This window comes from Barbus barbus, assembly GCF_936440315.1.
Source record: "Barbus barbus genome assembly, chromosome: 35".
NCBI lineage: Eukaryota > Metazoa > Chordata > Actinopteri > Cypriniformes > Cyprinidae > Barbus > Barbus barbus.
Genome location: NC_136763.1, coordinates 7,444,766 through 7,466,147, shown reverse-complemented (window position 1 = coordinate 7,466,147; position 21,382 = coordinate 7,444,766). Strand labels below are relative to the sequence as shown.

Sequence of the window (21,382 nt, the reverse complement as noted above, 5' to 3'; positions counted from 1 at the left end):
AATATGTGTCAGATGGTTAGTGAAAATGAGTGGTCTGTGGGTGTAACTATATCCAACTGGTGAAAAGTGGTCAGTTTAAAAAGCAATATAAACAAAAGATAGACATATAATAAAGACATGAAACGGGCCTTTCATGTGTCATCAGATTTTATCTACTTCATTTCCTCACTTCTGTTTCTGCAATATTGAAGTGAATTGAACTCCAGCATGGAGTGGATGTCTCATGGCATTTCTCCCACACAACCAAATCGCCCTCTACTCAAGCTCCACAGCGGGAGTTCAGTAGGTCAGACCTGTTTTAATGAGACACGCAGACAGCATGCGTGAGAAAAAGAAAGACAGAATCAGTGTATTGGGAATTCGTGTTCACATCCTTGCTGCTCTTTACACTGGAAAGGATCAAACAAACATGTCCTTCAGATATTTACTCAGGCTGAAGCTCATGTTTTCTCATCACACACACACACACACACACAGAGTACTCCCTTGGCGTACCAATATATCATAGTGATTTCAATTCACTGAATTCTGAATTCAATTCACTTTCAATTCTGAACCCTAAAAATTACTTGTATTATAGATATGTGAACATTGGGTTACAAGTCAAACGTTTATAACTACATGTTTTATCGTTTTTTGGGGAAAATAACTTATGCTCACCAAGATTGCATTTATTTGATCAAAATTACAGTAAAATATTGTGAGATATTATTACAATTCAAAAAATTGCTTTCTATTGTAATATATTTTCAAACATTTATTATTGTGATGGCATATAGATGATTTAAACCAGTTCATTTAGGGTGAGTTCAATAAAATTCTGACAAATAGTTTTAATGATTGATTGCCCTATAAATATCAGGAAACAATCATATGTAACAGTCATTAATAATTGTCACAAGGGTCTTTGCCACTATAAAATGTTTTGACTTGCCTGACATCCTTGTGGATGCAATCCAGCTTCAGTTAAACATCTGATCTCAGCAAACACAAGGAAAATCCACCAATAAGTGAGAATGCTCTCCTTAGACATATAGGCCATAAATAATATAAATTTCATACACCGTTGTATTAATCATGGCCTAACTGAATTTTAATGTTTTTTGATTAAAAAAATACAGCCACGAGATAGGGCTTGAGTTCACAACATAAGATTGCTGTTGTCGATGCTTCAAAATACCACGCCGTATCTCTCACATTCAGTAAAACTAACTGAACAGAACTTGTTTTTTCCTGGACACTATAGTTCTCTGCCATTGAAATCTGCAGGACTGTAGCTCTCCAGGAGCAGGGTTGGAGGCCCCTGTACTATGTCATACAGGTATCCTATTTTATAAATTTAGCATTTTTTGGACATCCTAGTACTTTGAAGTTGTTCTTTTTGCAATTTATATAGTGGGGAACTATACGTGCATTCAGGTACAGTGAAAGAAGATAACACTTTTATTTGGGTTTCATTAGGAGGCATGCTACCTAAATCCACATTAGGCACGCTTTTTTATGACAGATTTTTTTCAAAATTCGATGGCCCAAATTATAATGATAGACCTGATAACATATATGATAGCCTATGGCTTTTATATTTTAGGAAAGTGAACCCTCACAAAGGGTTGATCATCCTAAAATATAAAAGCCATAGGCTATCACATATGAGAATCATAGGTGAAAAATAACAGTTAGAATAAAATAATTGTAATCAATCACCAGTCTGTATAAAGTAGAATTAAATGTCAAAAGTTCCAACACTTTTCTTTTTTTTCTCTCTAAACATTTCAACAAAATTCCTATATCCTATACTATTCTTAAGACTCCTTGTTTTGAAAAACTCTGATTTAGGTTAACTAACCTAATAAGAAAGAAAGAAAGACATGAGCTCAGCTAGATAGTATCTTTCCTTTGTGGAGCTCTCCGTGGTCCTGAAATCGAGAGCGCGCAACTTGTATCCTCAACCACATAGTATTCAAAAAACGAGTGACTGAGAGAGAGAGAGAGAGAGAGAGAGAGAGAGCAAGCACCAAACAGAGAGAGCGCGAGTGTTGGATCAGTCCTTCAGAGGGATCTGAGGAAACGGCGGGAGGCGCGCGCACATTCGTGGTTGCACCTCATTGTGGCGGGAATCCAGGTGCTACCTTCACGAGACTTGAGGCTTTTTCCCTAACGGTTTTAACGGTCGGAAGTACCTCATAAGTGTGGAGCAGAGTACTTTTCCCAATATGAGATTCCACAACGGCATTGGAATTCTTCTCCTCACGACGTTAAGCGCGTTAACTTCGGCGAGTAACTGTAAGTCCATCGATTTATTCTGTCAAATACAACTGAGAAACAATATGTCGTTGTATTAAACATAATCTAAAAACGTACAAACATGAGAGACCTGAAGAAATCCAGTCAGGCTGCTCACTGAATTAAAAAGCAGCTTGTAAGGTAGCCTATACGAAAATTGCAGTGTTGTTTATTTATTAAGTATTAATGAAATTAACATTCATTGTGTCTGTTATGTATTATGATTATGAGTTTTGTATAGCATTAGATAACTTCTCTAAGACCATTGTGGCTTTTTGAAGTGACTCGACATTGTTTGAAATCACGCTTTAAATGCCTTCACTGAAATCTGCAGTTAAAATTCCCATCTTCGCTTAAACTGTGTAAAATTGTATACACAAAAATATATATGCTAACTTTAAATGTGGGGTGTGTTTAAGGCCATATATGTTATCACAACTGGTCTATGCTCACACAGAAATGTCGTCAACCCTCTGGAGAGTTAAGAGTCGGTTATTCAATAAAGATACAGAAATGATCACGTCAAAAGAGAAAAGAAAGAAAACTACTCTTTTGACAAAAATAAATGAATAAATGTCTTTCATATTTAATCGCTCTATCTCGCGCGCGCACATATCAAGGCGTGCGCGAGCAGAAAGACACTTCTTTCACGCGCTGAGTTTCACGCTCTCATTTACCATTTAATTTCATCTGAGTAGTGGGGGGGGGGGGCAATGCCTGTGAAGGGCTGGCAATGCCTGTGAAGATCTGCTGTGATCTTCCTCAGATACTTGCAAGATAGGATGCAGTGAGTGGGTCAGGTGTTGACTACGTCCTCTCGAAAATTGTTAAACCTGAAATCACCTACACTAGGGAAAACTAGCAAAAACTATATTACAAGATGTGTGTGCACAGGTTTTGCTTATGAGGGTTTGTTTGTTTGTTGTAGAAACCTGTCAAAACTAACTGGGTATTTTTTTAGATTTTCCTCACTTGGAAAGGCAAATATATTTTGGTTTAAACCTACTAATATTCATATAGGTTTGATTGAGGGTTAGGCTTGGGTATGTTTAGGTTTAGCAAATAACTTCCCCTCCACATGAAAACCTCTATGGAGTCTATGAGACTCATAGTCTATGAGTCCTCACTAATATACAGTAGGGAAACCAACACATGTTTTGGGGTACACTGAAAGACCGTTGAAGGTGCCATAGAGCATTAAGTGTGCTTGGTTAGTGTGTGAGTGTTTTGAAGGTTGCTGTAGCCTGGAAATTTGAGAGAGAGTTTTAGAGTGCACTAATGCAGAGATTTTCAAACTTTCTTCATTCCAAGTACAACCAATTATTTTTATTTTATGGGGCTGCTTTCTTAAGCTTCTGGAAATATTTTAATGAATAGGCCCATTTATAGTGTGTGAGTAAGGCAAGATATTTGTATAAATTGTCATTGTACCATGTGTGTGTGTGTGTGTGTGTGTATGTGTACATATATATATCAAAGATACTGTAGTGTACTGTTAGATGTATAGGGGTTGGATAAAATAATGTAAACAATGCGAACCCCATTGTTAGGGTTGGTATTGTTTGTTTAGGCAACAGTTAAAATATATATGGTTCAAATTTTGCTTGCCCTGCCAAAATTTTCACCGGCCCTGCTACAAAATATTAGATATTAATATAGTTTTCATAGTTTTTGAACCATGTTATCTTGTACTCTCTCTATGTGCATGCTGTGCAGACTGTAGACAGTGCGCAAGTGCTGAATTAAATTATTTTGCAACTTTATGCACTTGAATGAATTAAAATTGCTTGAATGTTTAAATTGACAAGGCTTAAAAAAAAGGATGAAAAATTATCAACTTTAATGAGGACTCGATACTTATTGTTGAGCCCTGATATAAGTGGTGGACAAGTTGTGTTTAGCAGGGTTCAGGTAAAATGGGTGATTTGTCAGACTTCAAAAAATGGTAAATTATGGGAGCCAATTTAGCAGGAGTATTTGTAACCTTAGCAGCCCAATTGTTTGGTGTTTTAAGAACAACAGTTTTTACGATTTTGTGTACACAAAGCTTGGCAAGGCTTCATTAGCGAAGAAGAATGGTGGGCAAAAACTGAAAGTGAATGATAGGATCCAGGAAGGATTCTGTCCAAACAACAGAACTGCTGCTACAAAGTAACAGCAAACCTCAGTATCTACCACGGAAATGACCACAGAGAACTTCAGAAAGCTGCCATCTATGAAAGAGCTGCAACTGCTAACAATCAAAGACAGCAATGCTAAAATGGAGAAAATATGTCATGATCATAAAACCTGGACAGTTGGAGCACCAAAATGAACTTTGTTCATCTAAACTTGAAAATGATCAAACCACTGTGAGCAGTTTTGGAGAGAGGAGTGAGAAGCCGATTCCCTTCTTCAAGAACTGGCAGATGCTCTGATAGACGACAAGTTGTATGAATCTATTATAAGAAGGTTGGAAGCTGTATCAAAGGCAGATGCTGGTAGAATACCTTAATAAAGAAGTATTGCCTATTTTGCAGTTGTTCACATTATTCTGTCCAACCCCTGTATTTCAAATTTATTTGTGTTGCGCTTTCACAATAAATTTGGTTCCAAAGCAGTTTTTAATGGAACATTGCCATAGACCGCTGCAAAACTGCTAAGTGATCAAGCTAAAGGCAACACAAATAAAAACCACAATACTTTTAAAGTCAAGTGTACAAGTGTGATTGGTGTGATGTTTAGTGTGCAGTAAGAGTAGTGCGTGAGAGTGATGAGGTTGTGAGTGTTTTGATGGAGGAATGTGGAAGGCTGCAGTCTGCGTGCAATCAGTACCGCCCATGTCAAGCAGAGGTACTGCAGCTTCTGAAAGACAGAAGTGGTGTTTAACTCGCTCCCTGCTGAGAACAAAAGCCCTCTGCGGTTTTCAATCGGTCTCTCACAGACTTCAGCGCCCACGAACAGGTGTGTGAGTGATTGAACTCGTGGACTCTTGCCAGGAGAAAATAAGTTACGCTTTGGAAAAAGTGATCTGAAATAGACAGTATCTGTGAGATCAGGGCTATATGAAGAATCAGACAAACCGCTAGAGTAAACGTAGCTGACTATACTTGGAGAATGCTTTTAACAAAACTTTAGACAAAATGGCAGGCAGAAATGGGTTTTAGTTATTTTTACACCCTTTCAGCTTTCGGTAAATGAAGCAGCAATTATATACAAGCACTTTCAATTTGTAATGTGACAACGTCATTCTGGCATCATACCACAGAAAAGCAAATTGCAGTCAATTGTATGGTAGTGCGGTTTCTTTGCATTTGCCAGGGGTTTACATGTATTTCAGGCACATGCGTGATATCATTACACTGGTAGAGCAGCAGAATTGTTTATTTGCCTGCACAGAAAGTGCTTCCGTATTGTACACACACACACACACACATGTTGGTTTTTGTGGTTTATGGGGACTCTCCATAGGCGTAATGGTTTTTATACTGAACAAACTGTGTGTGCTATTGCCCTACGCCAACCCTACACCTAAACTTAGCCCTCACAGGTGACTGTGCATTTTTAGATTTTCAAAAAACACCATTTAGTATGTTTTTTAAGCCTTTTGAATTACGGGGACATAGTGTCCTCATAAACCACCTTCATATTGTAATACCTCTGTCATACCCATGTCATTATACAAATTTGTGTCCTCATAAACCACATAAACATGCACACACACACACACAATTCTTTAAGAAACAGAAACATGCTTACATAGGATTCCAGCTGTTGATGTAGATTAAGGAATTTAGGCAGTCAAGTCTGCCTGAATTATGCTCTGTCTGTGTGCTTCTGAGTCATGTTTACAGTCTTTTCTGCTGAGTGTTACGTGCGTCTTGTGGGTGTTTATTTATGGAGCTGCTTTCAGTTAGTTTTCACCACATTCATGAAATGCTGGAGGGACATATTGCTATATTTATAATCAGTTTTGGGCATTACTCCAAATACTGAAGCTAGATTTTAAATCATGTAGCTTTTCAGCAGTGAAGCTATTTTATTGATTAGTAGCGGGGCAGAGCTGACAAACTCTACAGCATTACATTTTTCTGACAGTATTCAAGTGATCAAGTCGTGTTTTTCTCTCAGCAGTTTAGAATTGGACCAGACTTTTTTATTAAGTAAGAAAAAAATGTCTTTGTTTATTAGAATTGTATTCATAAGATGAATTGTGAATACAACCCCAGTGATGCCTGATTCATGAATCACTCTTTTGAGTCAGGTCTTTTCAGGAAAACGTCATTTGGACAGTTCACTAATGCACTGAATTGTTTGGAGTGGTTTCTCACTCAGTAAAACTTGAACGTAATCTATATGAACATATGCTATAAAATGAACATGCACACAGACACAGGCAGCTGTGATTCCTTTGGGACAGAACAGAGGTTATACTCACCTAATCCTCCATAAGGTATTAATTTAAAAAATGGCTTTCACCCTTAATTCCAGGGCCTATATTTTATCCTCCAGCAGATTCAACTCTATGTGCTGGTGTGCAGGAGTGCCTATCTATGAAAAGCTCCAGAACAGGCTTTCAACTCAAGTCAGAGCAGAGCAGATGAATTAAGAAAGGCGCAATCGCTATGTACTTTACGTTAAGCATGAATGTTAAATGTAAATTAAATGAACCACACAAATCCAAAGCAGGTTTGAAATGCCAGCAGCAGACGGGCATAAATATTCACAAAATGCCTTGTGTAAGAATTCATTTGTTTGTGAGTGGCACTGATGTCTGAAATAATCAAAATTCAGCTTGCCAAGAGATCAGTGTGATTGTTTTCTGCTGGCCCTAAAGCGGCGGGTTCAGTCAGTGTCGTCTGCAGGACGGCCCAGACGTTGCTCAAATCCACAAGAAATTACTGTGAAACTCAGGATGTATTTCATGTCAGAAAAATTGAATGCAATGACTTTAATTTGACTGTATCCTTACTGACCTCATCTTTACGTTTTTTATTTCTTGTGAAAAGTATTAGTATTATTAATTATGCATTATGTTTTAGCCTAATTCGGAGGTGTTACAAATACACTGAAACATGACAAGTAACCCATTGAATTAAACATGAAAATTTAAAAGTAGAAAGACTGAAATAGCTTTTTCTTGTAAAACATTAATAATTATAAAAATAGTTATTTACAACGTTGAAAAAAAATTACAATTTAATAAGACTAATGACTAATAATGACTAATCTGCACTAGTTATCATCACTAGTACAAACTCATCTCATGCCAGGACAGTATGCATCATTAAAAATGTGTAGAGCCCAGCCTCCATATATTAAGATTTAAGCATACATCATACAGTATGTAAGGCAGGCATGCTAAGTAGGGCTCCCTCCTGCTTGATGGCTGGATTACCTCCTGATTTCAGAGGAAGTAGCTCAGCCCAGAAACCACAGCTGACAGGCTTGCCTTATTCTGTTAAAATGTCAGGATTACTCAAAATTTTGTCTCTGAATTTTCTGAAACTTTGACGCCCAATAATGCACTTATGGATAAGAGAGAGGGCGACCGAAAATTAAATTTGTATAATTAGATCATCAGGTAAACACGCATTTGAATGTGAAAACAATTTGTGTGTGCATGCATTTCATGGCCTATATTTTGTGAATAGAGTCAGCATAAACAGCTCACTATTTGCTCATAAATTGGCAGTGTATGCATATTATATGTTATTTATTTTCTACAAACACCTAAGACAAATACAAGAATCTTTAGTTTTCTAAATAAACTCCATTACCTTCACAGTCACTTAAATTGCTCTTCACTGTCAATAATGTCAGTGCTACATATAGTCTGGGTTGTCCTAATAGCCACAGAGTGTTTGTGAACTTAGAGGATCAGTAAACAAGCTTCTGCATAAAGAGATGTGTTTGGTGTCATATATTGTCTCAGGGAATTGCTCGTGTTAATTGTTATTCAGTGGGTGGATTCTTGAAGGTTGTTAGATGCTCTTATGTAATTTTTTTAGCACCGCTTCTGTTTTAGAATGTTCACTCTGTTTGGATACATCTCAGAAATTCTTAAAAATTTTTAACATGCTTTCTAATTTAGCATATTGCTGGGCCTGTGCAGTTCTTAATTATATTAGGTAAATTAAATGTTTGATTTTAAGGACATTTTGTTTACCTTTGTTGGAAAAAATATATATTTCTGTATTTCTGCTTCAAACTGAATTTGATAATTATTTAGTTATCTGTAATAACTACTTTAAACTTTAGAAACTTAACCTACTTTAAACTTCTAATCTTAAATCTATTCTTCCTATATGGGACGGGCAGCCCAGACAGAAGTTACACCGTAAAGAATTATTTTTCAAGGTTTTAAATAAATCAAAGATTTTTGGAGTATGTTTTACAAGAAAATCCTATTTGAGTTTTTCTACTAAATTTCATGTTTAATTCAATGCGTTGCTTGCCATTTCTTTGTAATTGTTTGTGAAATTTACTCGCAATTTCTAAATTAACATTTTCTTCACTAAATTTACACTAAATGCCAGATACAGTTACCAAGATACGAGTAATAACAAACCCGAAATACACAAGGACTCATTATTTTGAAACGGGGAAGTCGTGGCCTAATGGTTAGAGAGTCGACTTGTAATCCGAAGGTTGCGGGTTCGAGTCTCCAGCCGGCAGGAATTGTAGGTGGAGGGAGTGAATGTACAGCGCTCTCTCCACCCTCAATACCACGACTTCGGTGCCCTTGAGCAAGGCACCGAACCCCCAACTGCTCCCCGGGCGCCGCAGCATAAATAGCTGCCCACTGCTCCGGGTGTGTGTTCATGGTGTGTGTGTGTTCACTGCTGTGTGTGTGCACGTTGGATGGGTTAAATGCAGAGCACGAATTCCGAGTATGGGTCACCATACTTGGCTGAATGTCACTTCACTTCACTTCACTTCAAGCTTTACTATTGCTGGCTGCTCATTCAGAAATATGAGGTAGATTAAATATTATAATCTCATACTGTGTAACAATGTAAATACTATGAAGTAAACTTTGTCATAAGTCATCATCTGTAGATCATGAGCAATCTATTTGCATACATATTCATTCATTGTGAACTGCTCTGAAACTGAAAGCTCATAGAACAAACAACAGCAGTTGCCGTACTCTTGCCTTCCCAGCCATACCCTGGTTGTTCGTTGCCATAGCCAAGTTGATTTCTTAGACTTTTTATGCATCTGCATGGACTTTTTTTTATCCTCAAATGTGCTCCTAAATGCCTTTTAAAGTTCACACACATCTATTTTTGGTCCCAAATGCTAGTGAAAAACTTACACTGTTAAGCCCTGCTGAGCTGCATGAGGTTTAGCTATGAGGTTATCATCCTATAGTCTCTTTCTGCTTTCAGTCTTTCTTTGTATTCTTAGAGAGACATGATAGATGAGTTATTCTAAGGATCCGGTCGGGTGGGGGAGTTTGGCGAAAGGGCCCTCCCAGTCACACACAAATATCGAGAGGACCATCCCACTCACACACAAATGAAGATCAAAGAAGGCAGGCAGGGATTTACAGAGATTAAAGCAAAGTGAAGGACAAACAAAATCCTCCCGAGTTTTGATGAGGGGAAATTAAGGCCACGGCTCAGCATCGGATGAATGCAAACAAATAGAGCGCCTGCCAAATGACACATCTCATAAAAAAATAAAAAATAAATGCACATGCAAATAATGTTTTTAACAATGATGTCATTAAATAAATAATTAACTATTATGTTAAAATCAAATAAAAAAACTGCCATTATACCATTAGGGTCTGTTGTCATAAAAAGGCTGTTTGAACTGTCATGTGGTGCGACATGCTTAATTCCATGTAAAACTTCTTTAAACAGCATTTTTCAAATTTGATTATAATTCGTATGCATTTTTATTGACATTAATTGAGAGACCACATGAAATATGGTCTCTCAATTATGTCCTTTTAAAAATCCATTTGTCTCATTGCCGGACCATTAGATCGAACTAGTGAGACATTAAAAGTGTTAAAATCTTGAAATCGTTCATGGACCTTTGCCCAAAACCCTCTAGCCATTTTTGGAAAGAGATTTCAGATTCCTTTCCTGTGGTTCGAATCTTATAAAATTATATCATACATCAGATAACTAAAGCTCAAGGGCCAAACTGAGTTATTTGTCAGGCAATCTTATCCAAGCTCCTATTTACACTGCAAGTACTGCTGTCATTCTGCTGGGAGATGATTTAAACAACGCCTGGCGGAAACACTGAGGAAACCCGTTAATCTGCCATTAATCTCCCACCTTAATCAGCGCTATCGTGGCGGCCCATCAGATGGGTGATCGATCCCGCTAGCTATAAATAGCTTAGAGCAGTGCGGGCTAAACAACTCTCTGATGTGATGTACGTTCATTAGACCTGGATGCTCGGGGTGTTTAGCACATCCTGTCCTCTCAGTGATGATCATAATCATTTCCTACCTTTTTTAATCTTTCACTCTATCCAGCCTTGTTTACAGTTGTTAAAAGCTGTCCCATGATTCCTCTACACAGGGGTCGGCAGCCTTTTTTACATGAAGTGCCATGTCAGCCTCTGAATTAACTGTATTTTATAATATAGACTGTAATACAATATGCAGTTGACCCAAAAAGTATAGGTACAATTTTGCACACCATTGCACAAAATGACAAAAGTTTTTCACAAAACATCTCTGAGCCATTTTTGCTGTTTATTTTGACTGACTGGTTCCAAAGTGTTTTTCAATAAATGCATAAAATCTACTATGAATATGTTCGACTATTTTTTTGACAACCAAAAATTAAGCTATTTAAGCCATTTTTATAATTTGAAACTTACTCCTTAATGGGAAATGTTTTGCTTAAAAACCGCTGTAATAATACAATGATATGTAGAAGTATTATGGTTTTATTTAATTTTTTTTGTGCAAAAAAAAAACAAAAACAAAAACAAAAAAACATCAAAACCACAGACCGAAATGCATCATTGCCGCTGCACTGCTGTGGGTGTGAGTAGGACTGCGCAGCTCCTGTAGAGCATTCCAGTTATAGTAAAGTGCAGATTATTTTCTGGTTTGCACTGTCTGTAGGTTGCGCAAGTAAATGGAATGGATCTTTGCACTGTTCAGTGGGCCACGCAAGTAAACAGATCCGCTCTCCAGTGATTCACGCTGCACGATTCAACTAGTAGTGCAGTTTCGTCCCACTTTTGGAGCATTTGGATTCCCAAACAGCTTTATAATTCAATAAAACAGTCTGTGTGATTACAAAGGAGGGTTGCTGAAAAATTGATGCAGATATGATTGACTTCAGCATCTCTAAAATAAACAACAAAATAAAATTATATGCATAATATTCTTCTCACTCCTCTCTTATTGCATGCATGCCAGTGATTACACCTCCATGTTCCAATGGCGTCAAGCAAGCTTTCCCAAGTTCCTTTGCCTATCCTTTCTTCGTGCTCGTTTCTTAACATCCTTATTACCAGCATTCCCTTAAATTTTTCCTCTCATTTATCTCTGCCATTCCCGCTGTCTTTCTCTCTTCTCTATGTCCCTGTGACCACATGATTAAAGCACTCTTGCCCATGTCACAGTGAGGTAGCACAGTAATAATGTCTGACCTTTTGAACAATGACCATGTGAATGCACTCTCAGGCAGCTCAGATTGAAGAGTCCTTCAGAGACACGGACCTGCCTGAAACGTCACTGACTCAGGCCCACCTTTCTTAGGCCAAAAATTCCACATAATGTCTGTCATTCAGCTACTACAAAATGCTGCTGCTCAAGGGTTATTTCATGTTGGAAAAATATAATTATGTCCCTGTTGCTAGGCAAACACTTGACAGGCTCTGTGTCTCTGTCATCGTTATGTTCGGATGTGAGTGTGTCTGCGTGCGTGTATGGCCAAAAGGGAGTGAGAACGATTTGAAATTGTGGTGATGTGGTGATTTTTAAAAAATTCTGAAAGGTCAATGAGATGCTCCTGCTGTAGATGAAGAGGCTTGAAGAGAGGTGCTTTTGTTGTTTTAACTATGGAGGGCCATAAACCATTTTTTATCAAAGATAAAAGCACACATTTTGATTGGCCAGGGGTCCAGCTGAGGGTACTTATGAAATCACCATCAATGGTGGACTTACAACATTGTTTTTGAAGAATAATATTTCATTGTTCTTTTCAAGTAGTTAACTGCATGAATTGACATCACAGATAAAATCCACTGAATTCTTAGTTATTAAATTGCCTGTAATGACCGTAGAGGATATTTATAAGTTAGATGGGTTATCATTATTTGGCCTATTCCTGGACATCTGCCGTGCTGTAAATTTCAGCTCCAACCCAAGTCAAATACACTTGAAGTAGCAACAGATCTTTTGAAGTTTGTTGTTTCACTGAAATATCAAGTTATGTTTTGATTAAGAGTTACAGGGTCACATTTTTAAAAAATTAAACATTTGCTTAGAAGAATTGTTTCGAATAAGATCAATAACATGCACTTAGAAAATAGATTTTACACCAGCCAATGGCAGATCCTGCCCACGCTTGCTCTGAAGTTATCTGTCAATACAGTGCCTATGAATAGGTTCGTATTGATGAAATGGTACAAAAAATAGAATTTTTTATTTTTATTTTTTTCTGCTGGGTTTATGCGTGCTCTAATAGCTGTATTTGATAGCTTTCTTGGAAGAAAAGTATTTACAGGAATAGTCATAGTGATTAGTCAATTATAAAAAACTGCAAGAAAACAGTACTCATTAATACCTCTAGAGATATCAGCCATGTTTTGAAATCTAAAGCCAATTATTTAGTTTTAAATGGGTTGCTTGAATGAGGTTAATGTAAAATAAAAAATGTATATGGCTGGATCTGTAAAAATATGTATTCAATTTCAATACAAATTCACTCTCTCAGCTTTTGTAGTGATTGTCAGTTTCTCTCAAAATGGGTCAACAAGCAACTGAAGAAAGCTAGCAGGATCAGTTTCACAGTGTATCATGTCCTATTCTTAGCCCTTGTTTGTTTGTTGCTTCCACATGTAATGTTTCTAAATCTTGAGTGGGATTATTAGTCTGAATATGTCCATCCCTAGTCTGTGTTTATGGTAATTAAACATTCGTCCAATTTTGTGTGCCCTTATCATCCGTAACATCTTTGGGTCTAGACACTCCATTGGGAAATTAACTTTATTTAATGAAAAAATCCTGTTAGAAATATCGCTGGAGTCGACAGTGCCTGTTTATTAATTTTACCACGCAGAAAGGTCTTGATTACTTTCAGAACATGCAAAAGTTCAGAAATATGCACTTCAGTGAAATTTATAAGGTCCTTCTTGTGAATTCAGACATGAAATATTTTTGTTGTACCCATCAAATGATGTCATACCCTTGAGGGTGTCACATAAACGTCAGGTATATCATTTGTAATCCCTGAGGTTGTATTTTCAGTGCAAACAAATCAAACTCAGATGAACTTTGCAGAACATTAAGTAGGACATTTCATCACTTTCTTCCGTGAACTTTCATAAAATGCTACTTATTACAGTGGGAGTAAATCTGAGGGGGCTGCTGTGTGTCATTTGCTTAGCTGAGAGTGAAAGGACGATGCTGCAGCTGTTCTCTCTGATGCAGCGGAGAGCACTGCTGACTCAGATTATAGCTCCCTTATGGTGACAATAACGCATGTGAGCCCCTTCACAATGGTGAGACTTCTCTCTTTTCTCATTAAATTGAAGAGAAAGTGGGAGTGCTTATGTGTGCGATGGAGAACGAGGAGGAGGGAAAACAGAAATTGAAGAGTGGGTGAACAGAAAGATGGGCGAGACTGAGGAGGAGAGAACAAAAAAGATGGAGAAATGGCCATAGGGAACGTCAAAACGGGGAGTAGACAATTCAATGTCAAATGAGTGATTGTCAGGCAAAATGTTGTCACAAACGCAAAGGCCCTCTAAATAAGGATATATTTTTACCCTGGTCCATGGAGAGTGCTGCAAAGTGCTTACGCTGCTGAAACAATAGAGAGCTTTAAAATGCTCCCTGGACACAACTAATGGCTCCCTAACCTGCTGTTCATTGTTTTGTTATTCTGACGATACATGCATATTTTGGAGGCTCGAGACTAATGTGTTTGGGCTGTCGAGCAGCAGATCATTAGAGTTCTTTTGATCTGTGAGTTTCCATGGAAAAGGCCATTGAAGGATGCAAGAAAAGCAAATTACATCATGTTATTTACCTTAAATTTACAGTATTCTTACATCAGGTGCGGTCTCACATGGCCTTCATGGCATTTAGTCTTTGTCCATATAAAAGCAGTTGTGTGCTCGATGGTTGGTTGCATGGTCGTTATCTGTATAATGTCTTTACATGGGTGATATATGAAAAGCAGTTTGTAATTGGTTGTACATTCCTCGCTTTACAACTGATGGCCATTGAAATGCTTTTTCAGTCTCTTTCATCCCAACTGAAAAGGGCCTTGACCTTTAGCAAATGGGTATTCTTGCCAACCACACTGAGTAAAAAATAAAAAATCAAAAGACTAAAATCACCACTGCTGTAATAAACTGACAAGATTTCAATGAACTGTCTGATTCAGCTGGTACTGTCACATAATGTACCGATTTCAAAAATTCTCACATTTGAACCGCACTTTTCCCAGCTTTGGTTTTGAATCCTATTATGAAATTCAAGATCTTGAAGGATGATAAAATTCCTGACAATCCAGACATTTTCAAACAGTGAAATTAATTCATTAAAAACAGACTGAGGTCAGTGACAGACTGGCACTCACAATGCAGGCGGATGAAAGGCAGGCTACATGTGACAGCTTGCAAGACTCAAGACTTTAATTAACTCTCACAAACTGGCCGTCTTTGCAGAGAGCAGATGTCTTTACATTACACCCTGCAATATGAGACTCCGCCACTGCAATTAAAAGAGAATTGTTTTGTTTCAGATTTGAACCCCATTAATGAGCTGAAATTATCTTTTTAGTAAACTGTATCTGGCAAAACAAACAAACAAAAAACATAATATTTATTATATGCAATGAGATATTTTAATATAATCGTATAGTAAAATAAAAATCATGTTCTAATATTTATAAAAGATTGAATAAACACTGCAAGGCTGCAATCAAATGGTTGCATTTTGTCATCATTTTTCTTGCCAGTGCGACTACATTTTTTTTAGAGGTCGCACTAGTGTGATCACCACGTTGTCCATCTGATAAGTTCTGCCATTTCTGTTGAGAAGCATCAAACGAAGTGAAAGAGGAACGAAACCACACTATTCGTTTGAGTTGTGCTGCATGGACCATTTATCAGCTCGAAGCAATATGCGCAGTTCGAGCTCAAAACAGATACTCGCGGGCCAAGTGTCAAATCTTGACACTTTTTGTCAAATGGAAAAGTTTAGAAAAATGGAAAGTTAGGAAAAGTCACAAAAGTCTCAAGAAAAAAAAGTCTCAAGGGTGGTGATGGCGCAGTGGATAAGACGCATGCCTTTGGTGTGAGAGACCCGGGTTCGAATCCACTGTGAGACACCAATGTGTCCCTGAGCAAGACACTTAACCCCTAGTTGCTCCAGAGGCGTGCGACCTCTGACATATATAGCAATTGTAAGTCGCTTTGGATGAAAGCGTCAGCTAAATGAATAAATGTAAACGTAAAATCAAAACGTTCTTCCAATTGCGATGGAATTACACAATAAGCAAGTAAAGAGCACTCCTTTTATAATCACTGAAACTGTCGGTCAGTTCAGTGTGATAGTAGAATATTGAAAAATGTTCCCTATAAAAATAAAGTAAAGTCGTGACGTATTGTCAAGTATGGTGACCCATACTCGAAATTGGTGCTCTGCGTTTAACCCATCCAAGTGCACACACACAGCAGTGAGTAGTGAACAAATGCACACACACACACACACACCGTGAACACACACCCGGAGCAGTGGGCAGCCATGCTGCGGCGCCCGGGGAGCAATTGGGGGTTCGGTGCCTTGCTCAAGGGCACCTCAGTCGTGGTATTGAGGGTGGAGAGAGCGCTGGACATTCCCTCCCCCCACCTACAATTCCTGCCGGCCGGGGGCTCGAACTCGCAACCTTTCGATTACAAGTCCGACTCTCTAACCATTAGGCCACGACTTCCCCACTGAAAAAATAGGTTTTTGCTTAATACTTTTAAAAGTTCATTTTATTAGCTCTTTTATATTTCAAATGAACAACTAAAGGTTTTTGGTTGTAATGTAAGTTTTCATTATATTTTTTATCCAGATTACTGTGAAGAGCCACTGGTGACGACACTACCCCCATCTTCCTTCCAGAACTCATCAAAATTCTCTGACAGAAGGTCACCACACTATGCTAAACTCAACAGAAGAGAAGGTATGTGCTCCTGTCTCGTTGTTCTCCTGCCTTGTTTGTACCAAATAACATCCACAGTTGTCTGTGTTTATGTGACTAGAGAATTAAGCAGAAGGGAAATTTGTCCTTGTCAGAAGAAAGTGTTGATGTAAAGCTTTTTTATGAATACCTAACATAATGTGATTTAACTTCCACAAACACTGCAAAAAAGTATTAGAAAACTGTATACTTTCGTTGAAGGGAATGGAACAGTCTGCTGGTGTCCATGAGCAGTACTGATGTGAAAAGCTCTGGTGATTAGCTGTGCCTGAAGCAACATTTTAAGATTTTAAAAGTCATTTCTCAAGTGTGACAAGACAAGACAAACATAGATCTCTAATGACAATATGCAACAACCATTCAAAATGTAAATTCAGACTTGAAGGAAGGTAAAGGAATTTTAAAAAAGTTCAGAAGTTTTAGTAATGAAATGTCATTTGTCAAGGGAGTTTTTTTTTTTTTTTTTTTGCTCTATTAATGCTTGGTGTCAGTTAATATTCAAATCCATGTTTACAAATTCTCATTCAGTGTTTGCAGATTTCCATCCAAAAGCTTTTCAAGGGCTGCCAAAAACATTGTAATCCTAAGCAGATAGTAAAAATCACTGCCACCAATAAACGCAGCCATGGTCATAGTTTTTTGAATGAGAAGTTTTACACTAAGATATTGTCCTAACATGAACGGTAAAAGGTAAATGTACTCAAAATGAATATTTGTTCACCCTTGTGTCATTCCAAAAATGTATGACCTTTTCTTTCTACTGTGGATCATAAAAGATGATATTCTGAAAGATGCCTGTTATTTTATATATATATATATATTATTTTTTATTTTTTTATCCATACAATACAAGTACATTGTGTACAAAAACTTTTTGTTACAATACCAACATTCTTCAAAATGTATTTTGCATTTTACAGAAGAAAGACTGAGTAAATGTGAGTAAATTATGACATTTATTATTACTATTATTTTTGGTTGAATCTGTTTAAATCAGAAATGCCAGTGAATGCATGTTTCCTGAACAACAGCAGCCACAAAAACCATCAGGAATCAAATCCAGGAGGAGTATAATGGCTGCTCTTGATTTGCTTAATGACCCTGAAACACTCACTCTCGAACTATTGTGCCAGACTGAGCTTTGGCAAAGCACGGGGTAAAACAAGAGGACTGTATAAATTATGACTAAGCAAACGTGTTGTGGTTTTTACTTCAGGGAGGTGGAGAGCAGTTTGATTAATCCAACCTTACAATCAGCAGCTGATTACAGTCTGTAGAAGCACTTGAGAAAGCTCCCCAGCCAATTAAGCAGTTAAGCATAGACATGTCATAAATACCAACTTACGCCGAGGCCCTCTGAGAGCTTTGTTTTGTGCACTGTAAGGTGCTTGACCTCATGGCCCAAACACACTCCAAAAATGACCTTATGATGCTTGGTGGCACTCACAAATGGATTTGTAACTTTTTGGATCAACGGTGTCTTCCAGTGGTCATAAGCGGGGCTATGATATGTCAGCTTCTCCCTGTCGCCCCCAAGGCATTTATTTTTCTCATCATGCCTCTTCCTTAGAAACAGCAGGAGGTTTCCTTTTGCTCTGAGACACAGATAGGCAGTTCGTTCCCAGTCACTGCCAGCCTGATCCAAACGTGTACAGACACCAAATGTTGTTATCGTTTGATCTACCCATCTATTCATTATCTGCCTCTGATGGTCATTGGAATACAGGATCTGTAAGTTGTAATTTATGTCTGTGCTTATTATTTGTGTCAGTTTGTAAATTATTTAATAAATTAAATAAATTGCTCTGGCTAAAATACATTTTCTGGATGCACATGCTGTATAAGAATGTATTATCTTCCTCCTCATGAAGGCTGCACTGGAATGTAATGAGCTCAGAGTGTTCATCCTGACCTTTTGCGAAAATCTTCACAGATGATATGTACCAGTCACTGAACAGCACTGATGAAGCATTTATTATCTGACCATCTTGTTCGGACTTGCCCCGAGGCAACCCTGTCACACCTGACCTTGAGGGTTTCCTTTTTCCACCCCAGCTTGATGTCCTCTCGAAAAGCAGCTTTAACTTGAGCTAGGAGTGCATGTGATATTGACCTCTCTATATTTTCTTGGATTTTGTTCGATAACTATATGATATTTCAAGAACTTTTCCGCTATGAGGCAATATTTTTACCTTTATAATGCCAATTGTTAGAAACTTACAGATGTATGCATTATACTTTATGCCAATAGCTTAATCCTTGCCTAGAGTAATAAGGCACTGTTACCAGTTAAATTAAATCTGTTTCAACCTAAATCCTTCTTTGCACTGCACAAGTGGCATAAAAACGGCATCTGTAGTAGCTTTTAGAACAGACAGTTTTATGCAGTTCGGAGTTGCTTACAAGCATTTACACTGCTTTTACAATTGCATAAGTAATGCTATGAAGTCATTTTTTTAATGAAACAATAATAATTATTTTATATTTTCTAAGGTGCATTTATAATCCTACTATGTTTTTTTCATGAGAAACTGTCATAATTTAGATATGAATAATTTTTTACCCTCAGTTTACCCTTGCACCATGTGTTACTCAAGGCACTATGGTTCCATTTGGAAATATTTGTTTGGCAATGTAAAGGGAAAACAGACAATACTGAAATTATTGTGTCTAATTTGTAAATCAAAATGTCAACTTGTACTGATTTTATGAAGTAGTATAATAAACAATGACTTATGACATTTCACAGTCGTGCTGATATTTGTGAAAAACAGCACTTTTACTTGTGTGATTATTACTTAACTATATAATTTGATATAAGCATAAGACAAAACTGAAAATGTCCCTGTATCTTGAATTCCGTCGGAATTCTAGCAGTACTAAAATAGGTTACATCACGCAGTGGAAGCTCACATGCCGTTAAAACAATAATTATATAATTATTGTAGAAAAAAACATATTGCACAAATAAGTTGAGCCCATTTCTTTGGCAGATTCAGTGGCTACAGTGTCTGAAAGATGTTCTAGATTTGTTCCAGAAGTTATTTTAGAAACCAAAAGCAAATTGTGCATTAGAAAACGTGGGCAGTGTTCTTTATCGTTGTTCCAAGGTACATGTAATTTCTTTGCTATCATGGGACCTGCAGAAATCAAACACAGCTCCTTTAATGTACCACTTGCTCGATTTATAGATTGTCTTGTCTGCCAGCATAATCCTTCATGCAGGTACCATTTACTGAATTCTGGTAAAATCAAAAAGAAAAGGAGGTGGGTACTCAGTACATCTGCGTGGGTGGACAAATATTTCCAAGAATTCTGTGAAGTTGTTTTGTGTGAGTGTCTCCTTTCTGAACAATCGATGCAGGAAAAACTACAATAAGACATACAAGTTTAGAAATATGCTGTGTAATTTTCAAATTGCGTTTTTTAACCTCTGTAATATTATACTGCGCTGGGGTCTGTCTGCTGTCCTCCAGGGATGAACTAGCGATTTCTATCTCAAAAAGAGAGAGGCTGAGCCTCAAAACTGCTGGAACAAATTTAATTCATTTTTACCTCTGACCACTAAGCTTCAGTCCTGTCAGCATGATGAACAAGAGTATGAAATCTTAGTGAGTGCTTGAATCATGGGCAGAGTTACGCCCCAATTCTGTTTCATTCCTCAATATTTTTAAGGCACTGGCTCTTCATCTGTGCCTTTAGGTGGTGGGGGATGGTCTCCAAATGGAAAAGACCAACAACCTTGGCTACAGCTGGACCTACGGGACAGGTTGAAGGTCACATCCATTGCGACCCAGGGTCGGTGGGGAAGCTCTGACTGGGTCACTCGCTACCAGCTGCAGTACAGTGACTCTGGAAGAACCTGGAGACCATATAGACAAGAGGACGTGATATGGGTGAGTCTAGCTAATTTCCAGAACATATGCATCTTGAGTATGCCTAGATATTATTAGGCATTGCTTAAATTATAGGACACAAATGATAAAGAGTGAGAAATAAAATCATTGCTACCATGACTGACAGATAAATCCTCACACACACACATAAACTCTGCTGTAACAGGGCCTGTAGTAACTCTAAATTGTCCAATTGGCACTGCAGAGAATGCTATTAATGGTTTCATTTTATATATGAAAACTGACAACTGTTTTAGTACACTCAGTGCCAACCTGCAGGACATCAAAATTCACTGCTGAGACTGGGTCAGGCCCCATTTATGTTTGTACAGTGATGTTACTGATTAGGAAGAAACAAAAAATGCTGGACTCTGAGAGGAGACCATATGTAGGATATTCTTTGTATCCAAAGCTACAGAAAGTGTCTTCACTGATTTAGTATTATTTATTGTGATGGGCGGTACTGGTTTATACCGAATACCGGTTAACGAATACCGGTATAACGGTTTTTATTTTTGTTATATATGAATTTTTTAAATAGCGCAATAGCACAGTGTATGTTGCTTAAACAATGTTCGGAACGCGACACTGTTCCCTTTTCACTACTACACTGTGGCGAGGACACAGCTGCATGTGTTACTAAGTGTGACTGTGAAGATTGATAGACATTGTTCTGAATTATTCCGAAGTTCCAAAACTGAAGCTGTAGAGCTAGTAGAATGTTACGACCAGTGTTCAAACTATACTGTGATCTTTGGGGGAGCCCACCTTTTGTTACTGGGGGTTGTTCGTGCACTTGCGCGTGGACTTACAATG

At 37.7% G+C, this 21,382-nt stretch overlaps 1 protein-coding gene across 1 annotated transcript in view; it reads left to right on the top strand.

The window, feature by feature from the left end:
- Positions 1-2,213: 2,213 nt before the first annotated feature.
- LOC306854925 (contactin-associated protein-like 5) overlaps positions 2,214-21,382 on the top strand; it is a gene marked incomplete at both ends in the record, with an annotated part of 74,530 nt that continues 55,361 nt past the window's right edge. Inside the window, 3 exons of the mRNA XM_079393246.1 lie at positions 2,214-2,283; positions 16,542-16,652; positions 20,373-20,566. Of these exons, the coding sequence (XP_079249372.1) occupies positions 2,214-2,283; positions 16,542-16,652; positions 20,373-20,566 (375 nt within the window). The remainder of the gene's footprint in view (positions 2,284-16,541; positions 16,653-20,372; positions 20,567-21,382) is intronic.